At 39.9% G+C, this 14766-nt stretch overlaps 1 protein-coding gene across 4 annotated transcripts in view; it reads right to left on the bottom strand.

Annotated features, from left to right (window-relative positions):
• Window positions 1–14766, bottom strand: part of rsrc1 (arginine/serine-rich coiled-coil 1) — a 157448-nt gene that overhangs the window by 3054 nt on the left and 139628 nt on the right. For all 4 annotated transcript variants that reach the window (XM_007549376.2, XM_007549377.2, XM_007549373.2 and 1 more), the window contains exons 8-9: window positions 5198–5304; window positions 761–868 (exon numbers count right to left, since the gene is read on the bottom strand). In XM_007549376.2, coding sequence (XP_007549438.1) covers window positions 761–868; window positions 5198–5304 — 215 coding nt within the window. The remainder of the gene's footprint in view (window positions 1–760; window positions 869–5197; window positions 5305–14766) is intronic.

Here is a 14766-nt window from a genome sequence, read left to right as displayed (position 1 = left end):
TCGTGTTAGACTCGGCACCAGTTCTTGTCTGTCGGCCCTGGGCTGGTGTCACGGTGCTAATGAGGCTGTGTGTGTGGGATGACAGTATCTGAACCGGGCTAATGGGACTCATCTGTTCTAATTGGAAGTGGAGCAGGAGCTGGAGCCGAGGCCGGGGCCTGCCTGGGGCATATTGCTACCATATATCAGCCTGTCTGACAGTGTATGTATGTGTGTGTGTGTGTGTGTGTGTGTGTGTTGGGCTGGGGGGCATGGTGCATCTCTGCGAGTGGGTTATCTGCATACATCAGGGCATAATTTCGTTTCCCCCAGTGGAGATAGATGACTGGGAAGCCCCAGGGAGCGTTATTGGAGTTTAAAGTTTTTTCCCCTCTCGTTTTTCATTTGCAATCAGAGAAGGAGGCCCGTAAAACCGGCAAGCTGCAGAGTCTCGCACGACGTGATGCAGTGGATAGGAACGTGCTGGAATCATGGGCGCCGTAAATAGTGGAGGTGTTAGTAGAAGCAGTGACACCTTTTAAAGGGAGGTGGCGGGGAGGGCTGGGATGTCACAAAGTTTGTCCAAATCACCATAAACTCAAAGTGTCACACTCATAAAAAAAAACAAGGCGGAAATAAAACCGTAAGGTGGAGGCGGAACTTCTTATCGAGGTTGTGGCGTTTTAGTGTTCTTTAAAAAGTCTATTCAATGAAACTGAGCGACAATTTGAGACGACGTTGGAGGAAACGGTTGGAGAAGATTTGGCTGGAGGAAACTTACACTGGGATGAGCGAGGGTGCCGCTGTCATCATAGACTATAGACATCGGGAGGGAGTAGTCCTGAGAGGGACCGCTCTCCGATTCCTGCTTCTTCTGAGCTGCAACAACCTGTGTTCACAGAAACACATGAAACATAAAGGAATAAACGAATCTCAGACTGCAAAGAGCATGCAAATATGACACAATATTAACAGAATTACAGCAAAAAAAAAAAAAAACGGTTAATTTTAAAATATCTCTAAAGTATGACTCGATTAATACATTCAATAAGATTATCATACAGACAGTTGCAAACTGTACATTTAAATATTTTTGTATGAGGTATTGAATTGCGGGGCGCAGCACTGAGACTTGGATCTTGCAATATGATCTTCGTCCAGCAGATGGCACACACATATTGACTGTTCAATTGTGAAAAACGGTAATAAAAGCCAAGCATTCTTGAAAGCTATTGTTAAATTTCCCTGGACTCATTTATCTTTCAATATAAAAACAGCTGTAAGTTATGTATTCTTTTTTTCTAAGTTATTTTTTTCTCTTTTATTTAGTTATTTTTAAAGTCCTTTTGTTTTTTGTGCTCAAACCTAGTTAGAAAAAAGAAAAAATCCCACTGAACATTAAATTTACAGTAATTCTTAAGGCACCTGTGGGTGTATTTTGACTCAATTCCTCAAGCACATCAATTTAATTTGTAATATCATGGAAAGAAAAACAGCAAAAAGAAAAATCAGAATGAGAATTGTGGATGTCCAAAACCCTGGTTCATTCTCAGGAATAATAAAGAGATAATTGATCAGTTCAGTTTATTAATAATTCACCATTTCACAACAGATGTCATCTTGAGGCACAAAATAATAATAAAAAAACTCATGTCGAATCACTCGCACATACAAGTTAATTGATCAAGTAACAGTTTAAAAGACAACTGTATCAACTGTTGAGGAAAATGTATAAAAACTTCTGAGTTTAAATACAGTTAAAACATAATCTAAAAATTATCTCTATGGTCTGGCATCTAAAAAAACAATATCGTTTTTGTAAGTCTATCTTTTTATACACTTTCTAAATATAGTTATATACCACCAATAAACATAATGCGCACACATGTATGTTTTGGCATTTTTTTAAAAATGGGAAAGACAAGAGAACATATCAATTAATAAAGCCATATCTTCTTAAAGCTTCACTTGTCAGAAAATGTCTAAAACGTCTACTCGCTTAAACCTGATTATACAGTTAGAAAAATCATTTAAAAAGTCTAAAAGAACCGAGTTTATTTACACCACTGCGATGATTAATTTGATAGAAATGTTTTAAAGATCTTAGCGGAGGGCGCTCTGCATCCCTCACGTTGCCATTTATAGAGCCGATAGGCAGAAAGATGGCTGTTAGAAATGTTCACATCCTGCAGAGTGGAAACGTTACCATATGTTACAATAAGCATCGTATTTGAATGGCTGGCGTGTCTTCACTGTTACATTTATTAAAAGACGAAATAACTACATTAACATTTCACCAAACCCATTACTGTTTTAAACACCCCCTAGTAGCAGCCCTGGAGCAGATGTTTACCCAGTTGGACGAATCTTTTTTAAAATTCATTTGGCAGGAAACAAAAAGTGAGCAGGATATGAAACACACTGACTAATAAGCATGGTGATGTGCCAAGTGTGAGGCAGAAAAAAAAACAACAAAAAACTACTCATCACATTCCTGGGGAACAATCTGCTGAATATACATTTTTAATAAATGCAGCTTGCTTGTTTTTCTTCTTTTTATTTATTTATTTAAAATGAGGGCTGTAGCTGACAGAAAGGGCTTCACTAATCTTTCATCAACTTATGATTGAAAAGGATTTACAGTGACTTCTAACGGCACTAATTAAAAAACAGTAAACAATGTGGATTACAGAGATTAAATAATTATTTCAACGGAATATTCTTTAAATCAATTTTAATTGCTGGTAAACGCCAGGTTATCGTTTTTAAATAACTCAGAGATGTATTGTGGTGTAGATGAAAAATGTTGAATTTGTAGTAATTATGGTGTTTTTTTTTTAATGGAGGGGAAATACGTAAAACATCGTTTAAGTTAAGAAAGGTTTTCAACTATAGACGAATGACCTGACTCTTAATTTAATCTGCAATTTTAAATATCTGATCTAAAATTAAGTGAGTGGATGTTATAACATTTCTTTGACTTGATTAGCTGTTTTGTTATAATTCATAAACATAAAAAAAAAAAAACTAACCTGGAAAAATACACAACTAAAGCAAAACTACAAAAGAAGTTTTGACACAATCTGTGAAAAATCCCCATTATAAATGTTTTTTTTTTTGTCAGATTTCATAATTTTTCCAGACTAGGACCTCTTCATTTAGAAATGTAAAACTTTGTTGGAAAAAGTTTTTATTGGATGAAAATTAGTTGACAAATTGATTAATCAGATTAATCAAGTAGACAGATTCATCTATAAAGTACTCCCGCGAACTTGGTGATTTGTGTCCTCATGTGCAAAATCTATATTATCTAAAAAAAATGTAATTGCAATGTATAAAAACAATCTGCAGGCTGTTCAGCGTTCTTTGTAGTGATGCAATACCTTTGTTTGTTTAGCTTAGCAGTCACAGCTGTTTACTGAGCCGATAACTGGGGTCACAAGTCTGTGTCACAATTGTTGTGTTGGTCAAGAACTGAAAATGTCTTAAAAACTAGCCTATGTTCCAAAAGAGTAGCTGTTGTCAAAACTTTATTTTGCATTTATCTCAAGAGTATTGATCAATAATTCAAACTTTAAATGGTCAGTGAGTTGTAAAAGAACTCACGGTACTTGCAAAATGATTTTTGATAAAAGTTGATGTAGAAAGCAACAGCGCAAAACATTTTAAAATCAAACCAACATCAAACTCAAAATTTAAGACTCCGTTTTTTTTCTGCCATAGAGGTGCATTGCACTAAATCAGTCCTCAAAAATGAATTTGTTCCAATCACTCAAGTCAAAAAGCGATGCTGTGCTTATTTCTGATTTAAATACATAAATCTTATTTTATTGCCATGTTGTAGCCTACACAATCAAGGGGAAGATTGAAGACTTCATGGTTATCCAGGAGGTAGACCGGGACTCCTCTTAGAAAATGGTAGAGTCAAAAAGAGCCATTGCTAAAGAAGCTGGCTGTTCATATAGTGCTGTGTTTAAGCACATTAATGTAAGGTTCAGTGGAAGGAAAAAGGATGTTCGAAAAAAAGCACACAGGTAGTGAAAATAATAGTAACTTTTAGAAGACTGTGAACATTAATGCTGTCAAGATTTTTGGGGCGGATTTACAAAATGTGGATTCTGGCTGCAGTCGGTTAATATACAGAAATAACCAAGGAATGTGGACAACAACTGTGGCATGATCCTCGTGTGAAGTCACCCCTGAAGTATCTTATCTCTTCTAGGGAGAACAAAGATTGAACCACTGCAGATTAAAGTCAATTTTTTTCATTTCACTTAGAAATCAACGTACCAGAGTCAGGAGGACGAGCGGAGTTGATGACACCGGACGCAACTGCAGACCGCCAGTAAAGCAACCTCAATATTTTAGTAGAGCCACATTAATGCAGCAAGTCATGCAAAAGAAACCATGGCCAAGACTGTAGTGCATATACTGCTACAGTACGTGAGCATACTTTACAGTAGGACAACAGTCCTGTATTAAAATTAATAGGTCTTATGTAATATTCTAATGTTGGAAACTGGATTTTGGCTTCGGCTGTGAGTATTTGAAAGAAATAAATATTATAAATATTGTAGAATATTTTGAAAGGAATCCCTAGAAGGAAAAAAAATACTTTGTAATGACAAGATAACTTATAGAGACCTAATATGAAATTATTTTTCCATTTCATCCGGTAGATCTTGTAAGAATATTTGTTTTTGGACATGCTGTGTTGCGTGCAATTTCTGCAGCGGTCTAAATCTCTTGGCTCCCTTTGGCCACACGGGTCTTGACTTTTGTGGGTTTGCTGTCGCATGTTGTCACCTGTATTTTAAAAACAGCCATGAAGTCCAGACAAATCTAATTCCAGCTCTTTCAGAAGGCAGAAACATTTCAATAATGACCCCTGCATTTGGTCTGCCTCTGCGCAACCAGAAAGGCGAGGGGTGGGGGAGGAGGTGCAGGGAGACGCAGACGCGGGACGGCTGCCGCCTGCTGTGGCTTTTGTGTGGGGTGCTGCCGTCGTGGAGGAAAAAAAAGAAAAAAAAAAGAAAAAATGTCGATGAAACCTTCTCGGGTCGGGAGCAAACGGCATTGAATGGGAACGTTTGATTTGGTCTGGGCCGTCTCTAGACAGACGGCGCGGAGCGACGCGGAGGGGCGAAATTCAATAAGAAATGGAGCGAAAAAAGCTCAGAGAGTGAAGGGCCAGGGGAGAAAGAGGGACAGAACGCACCTTTGTGTCATCCCGGGAAGATTTGAAAGCCTGAGGAACAAAGGAATCGCTCTCGATGGCCTCGATGTCCTTTATCCTTCGCACTTGCTCCTCCAGAGAGGTTCCCTCTGAAAAACACGTTAAACAAGGGAAGCCATGAACAGAAACACACATACAGAGAAAGACACACGTGTTCTCCATCACACAGAGTGTGGACCACCTTCTGTCATGATCTGAAAACATTTGGATTTCCTCTAGACTGGCCTCTTCTTCCAGTATAATACTATTTGACACGTACAGTAAAAGAAATCTGATAATCCCCCCGATTTTAATCTTGTGCCTCCAAGAAAAATGTATTTATGCTTTTCCAAGGACACGGACTTCCACAAAAGGTAAAGAGGGGAAAAATACTAACAAGGTAATAGCCAGACAGTGAATTACACTCAGATAATGGCATTCTAAAATAATCAAAATATGAACACAAGCTCACTGCAGTGGAATTTCATTACAGGGAATAAATGTGATTAAGTTTTATTCAGTTCAGACCTCATGTATCAGAGAGTATACTTCTCCGGCTTGTCCAATTTCACAAAAACAGACACAAAGGGTTTCCAATAAATTACTCCTGGATATAAACACATCAGGATTTCTGCATATCAGATGACAAATCACTTCAGGAATCTAAAAGCAGTCTTTGTGAGCGTGGGAGGGCAAAAATAGGTGTGCCGAGGAAAGTTAGCGACAGGGGGGCTGGGGGGAAAGTCTGAATGCACTCATTATTTTCTGGCTGTCAATCTTTCCACTGATCAGTCAATATTCATCCCTCTCTTTCCCATCTATCCGTCCTCTCCTGCACTCTCCCATCTCGCTGTCTGTCAATCCAGCAGGCGTCCGTGTTTCTGAGCGGCACGGATGTAGGCTGCGTCAGTGACACAAATGGGAACATGCGTAAGAGAGTACGATATCAGAAAACTTAGATTTTGCTATGAAGGGTGAACCAGATTTTCACTGAGTGATTAATATACAGTGGGGCCGAGATGTAACTCTTTTTGGTCTGAATTAAGTCCTTATTTAAGTTCTAAATGTCTACATTGTAGGGATAAATACCTAAATACCTAAAGTACCTTGTATTTATACTCCTTGAACCCTTTTTACCATCAATACTGTGTAATTATAGCAAATGTATGTCTGGTGTATGACACTAGCAACTTTTACACATCTAAAACTAAATATGTTATGTAATGTATGTAATGAGCCAGTTCGATGCTATGAAGCTTACCGGAAACTGCTTGCACTGTAAACAACCATATGGAGAGCCAGAGATAAAATGTCTTAAACATTTGTGTTGCTCAGACTGTAATTTATTTTGGAAGTGTTTTCATTTCCAAGCATAATAAAGACTGAATGTCTTTGTTCACTTCTTCCACTGGCATTGCCACACCACAATCCTAACAGAGGAAGATTACAATTCAAAACCAAAGCAGAAAATCAATGTCCTTGTTCATAATTCCTTCTGCTGATTGGCCCGATTGGAAACCAGAGGAATCCAGCTCAACAGGAAAAAGTGAGATGAGGATTGAGCAGAATTTTGTAGGAAGGTAATGGCCAGGCTAGGTTTTACCCATTCTTCCTTGCAAAACAGCTCAAGCTCAGCTAGACCGAATAATTAGCAACTTTCAAGTATTGCAATTCTCATTTAGATTTACATCTAGATTATTCTAACATGAAATCACTTCAATCTAAAACATCCCATTGTAGCTCTGGCTGAATGCTTAGGATCATTGACCTGATGGATAGCAAAACTCTGTCGTAAGCTAACGTGTTCTCTTCCATGTTGTCTTGTTTTTAGTTTTATCCGTCTTTGCATTTTCTCTAACCAACGTTACTGTTCCTGCTGAAGAAAATAACCCCCACAGCATGCTACTCTCTGGTGGGCTCTGGGCTACTTCTCTGATTATTGTGTTCCATTGTCGGCTTGGTTCCAACATAACTGGATTTATGGATGTCATCAGCATAGAGATGATGTCCATGTATTGATAATTTGAACAGGTCCTTGTTGTACCCCACAGGGCAAGTCAGCTTGTCATATTGCATGTTAATTCTGGTGTTAAATGTCTCCCCAGCTTTATCCTTGACCTATCTGTGTGTTCATTGGTCTTCAGTAATGTTTTCTGACAAACCTCAGACCTCCAGAGAAACGGCTATGCTTAAACTGCACACAGGTAGTAGACTCAATTTAACCAACCAGCTGCCTTTTGGTAGTTAAACTGGATTCTTCTTAGAAGTGTCAGACTAAAGGGGACTAAAGACAAATATATGCAACACTATTCATATTTATACTTGAAAAACAACTTAAAGACCAAGTATCCAACCATGTATGTTTTCATTTTGCTTCACATGCTTGATGTTGGTCTATCACATGAAATCCCAACAAAATAATGTCCAGGTTTGCAGTTGTCGTGTGACAAAATGTGGAAAAACCTCTAAGGGGTGTGAATACTTTTACCAGCACACTCAAATACAGTGTGCATTTGGAGCTGATAAAAAGGATTTAATTCAATCCATTAGCAGCTATAGAAAGGGTGTCACAACACATCTTTACAGCCCCGGCGTTTAATGAATAAATGAATATTTGGTCCAGCCTTCACAGCAAAATGTCACCCTCTATCACGCACACACTTTATTAAGCTTCATAATAGCACTTCAACAACTCTGGTCTGATTTTAATGCGCCGCAGAATTGGACAACTGACTGACGAGTTGGATTAAGTCGTCCTATGTGACAGACTATCGGCTTGTCATCCAGCGCGGAGAGATGTGGCTCCAAAAATAGTCATTACCTTGACTGGGGCTTCTAGATGGGGAGCCTGAACACTGGCCCAATATCCTCCTGGAGGCTGTGGACTGTCCTTCACACCGCAAGCGTGTGTGTTTGTGTGCATGTTTGAATGGAAACTCACGCTTGTGACTAACCCACATTTAATTCAGCACAATTAATTCATTTTTTTCCCAATTACCTTCCCATCTCTGCTGTCCTTTGAGCATGAATGCCCTACATAAACAATACCCACACTTGTCGACACACACCCACACACACACAAACAAACCCACACACACACACATCTACCAGCATCTCGTTGGCGGATGCTTTCCGCGTTCAGAGCAGGAATCCATTAAGACCTCAGACTTTTTGACAAACACATTATTGGTAGATGAAATGACTTCCATATGCTGTTTGTCAGATGTCAGCGGGTAAAGATATGTATTTCACGAGAAAATCAAAAATAATGGACTTTGAGTGCGGGCCAAGTGAGCTCAGAGGCGGGCAAAAAAAAAAAAAAAAAATCAATACTCCAGCAGGGCGAGCGTACTCTGAAGCTCGAGGAGGTCAAAGTTGATATTTAATATTGACACATTATCTGGCAAATTAATTTAACAGGTCGACTCGATTGTCACCGCATTAGGAACGCTTCTCTGTCAGCGATGAGAGGAGGTTAGAGCGAAATCTGAGAGCAGGGAAGCAGTAGGGAAACAAAAGGAGGGGCAATTAAATGCACAGTAGCGGCTGGTTCATGCCGGAAATTTAACAACCTGGAGAAGGAATAAAGGTGAGAACAGCCTCATTATTAGCTATGAAGCTGTGGGTCAAAAAGTCCTTTCGTAATTGCATCCGTGCAAACGTGTTTACTCTGATTTATATATAAAAAAAACAGAGTCAAAAAAACTCTCTTGCCATCTCATTAATGGAATTAGTAAGATAGACAGGGGTGCTGATGAGTGGCTCAAAATCAATAGGCTATTGTCCTCCCTAAATAGCTGTTTGTCCACTTCATTGATTAAGACCCAAAGACGAGGAAGGGGAATCAAACCAGCCAATTGAAACTGATTTCAGATGGTCTCCTTTAGTCCTTGAAGGCAGGAGCGTTTCTCAGCAGTTACGCTGAGACGCCAAAAGAGGGGGCTGTTCCACAGCGCAATACGCACAGGACGGTCTGAAGCCTTTGGGCTGCAGCGGTGTTGTCTTTGTAAACTTGACTTTGCTCGAGAGTTTGTCAATCACGAGTAGCTGAGCTGAATATATTGCTGCTGCTGCTGATTAATTCCAGTAAGTGACTTCACCGACAAGCCAGCTGAATTACTGCAGACCTTGTTGTTGTTGTTGTTATGTGGAAAAGATGAACAAAAGAGGAACCAACTGCTTGTTTTATAAAGACATGTTTGTTAGTATTTAGGAAAGGGAACGTAAAGTCATTTAATGAACATATTCAATAAATAAGTTGTAAAAGTGTGCAAACTGTGTTCCTTAATTTATGATTGTAATGTAATTGATGTTTAGTTAAACAACACTGGGACTTGCTGAATGGTTTCTAAAATAAACCAGCTGAATCACAGCGCGTGGGATTCCTTAAAGGGCTCAAACATTTAAAGGCTTGTTTTAAATGTAATTTTCTTTGTGTTGCTTTTCTGCATTTCTCCAAGCACAACACATCGGTTAAAAAGTTAAAAGCCAAACATTTTAGAAAACATCATACCATATTTTGGTAACTGCTCAAAATGCCTGATTTTCTCGGCTCAAACTTTTTATTTTAGTCCATATGCAACTTATTTTAAGGCTTGGATTCAAAGGTTAACTATGAATTTATTGGAGAAACTTGCACAGTGGGGAGGCTTTAAAAAACAAAACAAAACAAAAAACAAGATGGATGGTTGGAGAGATGGATGGACGCAATACTAAGTGATTCCCTCCTGTTAAATAATTCCCACAGTAAAATGTCAGTGGGTAAAGACATGTATTTCACCAGAAAATCAAAAATAGCCCTTTAATGGATGAAGGCCTTCATCCATTAAAGCCCATAAAGGTGTTTAAGTGCATGTGTGGTTTTTCACTCAGTAACTCCCAAAATACTTTCTTTGTTTATCACATCTAACTAAAAACCAGCTTACATGTATTGTATAAAAGCAGCATAAAAAGCTCACTGTTTGGAACTAATTATTTTTGGGGACTTTTTTTGTAAAAGATCATCACGAAGAGAAAATTAAGCAATGACGCAAGTTCCGAAACTTTTTCTACGCTCTACTGTTTTGTTTTCCCCACTTATCTAAAATTGTGAAATACTTGAATCCAATTTCAAATGGCTTCCAGACTGTGCAGGAATCCTGGGATAGACGTTTAAGTTTGGGATTTCACGTCTTATCTTCACAAGTACACACACTCCGCAGCGTCTGTTTATTTCCCAGGTTTCGGTAGCCATCTCTCTCCCTGCGCCGCGGTAAAAATGTGTAATTCAATGCTCAATTTAGGCCCCGTCTCAGTGGAGATTTTTTTTTTTTTGCCTGCTAATTGATAGAAATTAAGCCATTAATCAAGCCACTAGCCATCATTCAAGCCAGGGAAGATGAATACAAACTTTCATAATAACCACCTTCCCCATTTTAGCCCTCATTAGCATTAATTTTTAATGTAATTATGCTATTCTTTTACACTGAGCTCATAAATTACTGCTCTTTTGTTGCCGGCTGGCCTTGTAAAATCTAAAGTAATGCTTTGTAGTCTGATCTTTAAGGCAATTACTGGCTTCTTCACTCTTTTATCTCTCTGCATTTCCAATAACCTGCTCTCTAATGATTTATCTCCGCTGCCCCCCCACCCCCCTCTCCATCCCCATCCCTTACCCCACTCTCTCCTATTCTCTCTCTCTCTCTGCACCAGTGGCCAAGTGCCCTGCTGCCAGCCTCCACCTCCAAAATCCCGTCCGCCTACGTTCTCCCCATCTCTTCATCTGGGAAGCATACAAACACGTGCACGGATGCTTGCCTCCACCACTCTTAACAAAAGGAGCGCATTCGCTGTGTGTCAGCGCACTAACTTTGTTTACAATCTCCTTTAGTCATTTTCCAGCTTCATTAGCACAGATCCAGCTCCAGCAGTGGCGACAACATCAGGGGAACGCCGCGGTAAAGAGAGACCAGGCGCTGCATCTCGCTCTCTCTGTCTCGGCTGGTCTCTCGTGGGCCTTACCTGTAGGCTAAGCTGCTCTTGTTTATGTAACCCCTGAGCTGAGTAAACTCACACATGCACGCACGCGCACACGCTCGCAAGACTTGGCATCAAACTGAGTCAAGCTTAGCAGAGCTGTGTGCTGGGGGCGATGGAGGGTCTTCGGTCTGGCCCCGTTCTCAGCAGCAGCAGCATCCTGCCTGCGTCGGAGTCTTTAATGTGCGATTCTCCGGGCCCAAACAACAGGCTGCTGCAGTTGCATGCCTGAGAACTGGACTAAGCAGTAACAGGAAAAATAAAAAAAAGATGGAGCTGCTTATTAAAATCTGTCTGAAGACATTTGCTGATCTGCACTAAACGATTTCACACGGATGAAGATTGACGTTTCTCCAACTGACGAAGGGTGGAAATCAAGAAACCGAAGCCTTGTGGCGTTATAGAAAGGCTTGCACCTCTTACAGTTCTTCTGGTATTTTTTTTTTTTTTTGGTCACACTTAAATGCTTCATAAAACTCACATGATCAGATAAAAGTGAACACAAAACGAACTGATGATTCCAGCTAACCAGACCTTGTATGAAAAGCAATTAGCCTCTAAACCTAATGACAGGTTATGCCACTTAACTTTTTACATCGCTGTGCAGGAGCTTTGACCTCTCTCCTCAGTCGTATTAAATGGCCTATTGAAGGTCCTGCCACCGCATCTCATTGTGATTTAATTTGGGACTTTGACTAGGCCATTATTTTATTTTTATTTTTTTCTGAGTCATCCAAGTGTGAGATGACTCAGACGTGGAACTGATAGCCGAGATAACTGTATCAATTACAGCACGATTCCTGAAGCAGCCCCAGAGCATCACGCTACCACCGCCATGTTTGATCATAAATGTGATGCTGTTTTTCTGAAATGCTTTGTGCAGGAAGCAAAGATTCAAGGTGCAAATAGTAGAAGGTGTGCATGAATACCCTTAGCAAATGGGATATGACCCCATTGTACTCCTAATTGTATGTTATCAATGTTAGTCGTTTCAGACTAGAAAAAAGAACAACATGACAAAAACATTTATCGCATTCATGTCAGTGAACAGTGAATTTAAACTTCTGGCCAGAGCTGCAAGTGCAGAGTTTTCTTTCCACAATAAAATAAAATAAAAAAATGTGAACATTAAGATGCTCACATATGGTTGCATTGCAACAATGACTTGTGATGCTGTTTTCTGACACCTGCCTGAAACGCGTGGCGGCCAGGGTCAACGGGTCATGCTAAATTAAGGAAAACTCCACCAGCGTGAGCCAGATGTCCTGAGTCTGTCCCAGAGGAGCGCCCTTAGATGTATGTATGTGTTTGTAAGCTGGAATATGAGTGGGGCGATGTCCAATGACAGAGCAGGTGGCTGAGCTATTCTAATCTGAGCTCCCATGAGACCACACACACCAAGCACGGTTACTTATACATACATCTTATGCCGACCCCCTCTTTTAAAAACGCTGCATGTGTCTGCAACCGTACTATAGTGGCGATGCTCTATTTAGCAAAACAGGCCAAGTGATCCCATGTGGTGCTCACCTTGTTATCAGTGTCAAACGGTCTCTGTGGATTTCTGTCAAATCCTGTCACAATCATCAAGGCCTGTCACAAATACTCTGCTTTCGTAGTGAAACCCTTTATTGGAACAATTTAGAGCAAAGACTATAATATGTCAAAAAATGCTGCCTTGAGCATTATTTAACCTCAGGCTTATATGATCTTATGTGATATCTGTTTGGCTTCAGGAAATGAGGAGCAGCTGGGGACTGAGTGTCTCAAATACACGCACTTCTGTCCCACCTTCTGCTGATAGTGATCTTCCACTCTGCAGTCAATAAAGGGCTGAATGATGAATTAAAGATCCAAATAACCTGCTAATGACAGGATGACACGGCAGCCACGCGTCATGCTCAGATATCGGCGTCCAAATCTCTGCTTGCTGATCCATCTTTGCTCACCGCTTCCCTCTCCTTCGTCACTCAGCTGAATCCCTCCCGTTAACAGACGCCATCTTTACTCAACAATCCTATTAGAGCAGCTCAATGTGCAGGTCTGGCTTCACTTTTAAGTAAATCCGCCATTCGTCAACTGTCACATTGGTGAAAATTATTTATTATAAAGCTGATCACTTTAGTGGAGCTGGTCATTTTACCCTTGACTTACTGTTGACAACCAACAATTTAAAGTAATTTTCCGTTCTTGCTCTTTAAAGAAATGTGGTTTTATGACATGGTTCTTAACTGTTGCTCACAGGACACTTCTTTTTATTTGTTTTATTCTCAGGGTCCTCATGGCTTTGTGGTCTCTGGTGGCTTTTCATGTTCAGTTCTGTTTGTTAAGTAACAATATTTAAATTCAGGTTTGTTTTTTTTTCACTTTGGTTTAATTGCATAAGTGTCGTCAGAAGTCGGCACGTTAGTCTGTCCCAAGCAGACATTTTTTGCACAATTTGTGGAACGTAGGCTACAGATGCGGTCCTGCATAGCTTCAAGAAAAATGTTGGTGCACTTTGCTCTTATTTCCTAGCCCTTATCCCTTACCTTAACAAAAACTTAAATGAGAAGTCATTAAATTATTCATTGTTTATTGTGCTGTGTGCAGTTGTGAACTGTACAAAACAAAAAACAAAAAACAGAAGGTACGTCACATAGACTGCAAAGGACTTTGGACGGTAGGTACTCGGAGTGTGTTTAGGATGTGAAGCGACATACTATTATGCAAGTTTGATGATCTTGGCTCGTCTCACAAGAACCTTCTTGAGTTTTGATGATTGAGGGTGATTTCACCCCTTCGCCATTTCCTACTTTTGTTTTTTTTTTAAGTAACTGTTGAAGTGTGCCAGGAAAAGTTTCAAAGTGACAATGCGTCAATTTGCCACCACCTAGGGGAGGTTGGCTTTGAAAGCATATGATTTGAAGTAATATTTTAAAACCTTTTCACACACTACTGTAAGGAAATGTGACTGTCTGACTGTAGTAAATATGATCAACAGAAGGAGGCTACTCAATTTTTTTCCCAAAGAGTCAACAGACCCAACTGAGATCTGATCTATAAGAAGTGGAATAAGGTGTAGTATAAAATATTTAGGGAAGAAAAAAAATACAATTAAATTTAAGTTATACATGACTGTGCCGTGAGAATTAACTGATTTTAAGAAACCCCTGTAAGATTAAAGGTACCAACAGGAAGTAGGTTGAGATAAAATGGCATTTTGTGGATACAAAAAGGGGATATGACTTAGTGAAGGGGCAAATTGACCAGGAATGGTCCTGACTCACCCTGCTGACCTGCCAGCACAGTGATGACTGCAAACATGAAGAGCTAACCAAAACCAGCTGGGTGAGGTTCTCTTACACACGTGTGTGTGTGTGTGTGTGTGTGTGTGTGTGTGTGTGCGTGTGTGTGTTTTTGAGAAAGAGGAAAAAAGAGAGCAGCATGAGTGTTAGTCGATGTCCTCAGTCTGGGCAGCATCACAGAATCTCGTTAAACTGTGACGTTTTCACAGGCTGAACGGTGAGGTGTTCAAGATATCACAGCTACTTTCTGTGTGAACTGTTTGCAAACGG

Source organism: Poecilia formosa, unplaced genomic scaffold (assembly GCF_000485575.1).
Source record: "Poecilia formosa unplaced genomic scaffold, Poecilia_formosa-5.1.2 Scaffold31, whole genome shotgun sequence".
Lineage (NCBI taxonomy): Eukaryota > Metazoa > Chordata > Actinopteri > Cyprinodontiformes > Poeciliidae > Poecilia > Poecilia formosa.
The sequence above is the reverse complement of the archived record's forward strand: the minus strand, read 5'-3'. Positions and strand labels throughout refer to the sequence as shown.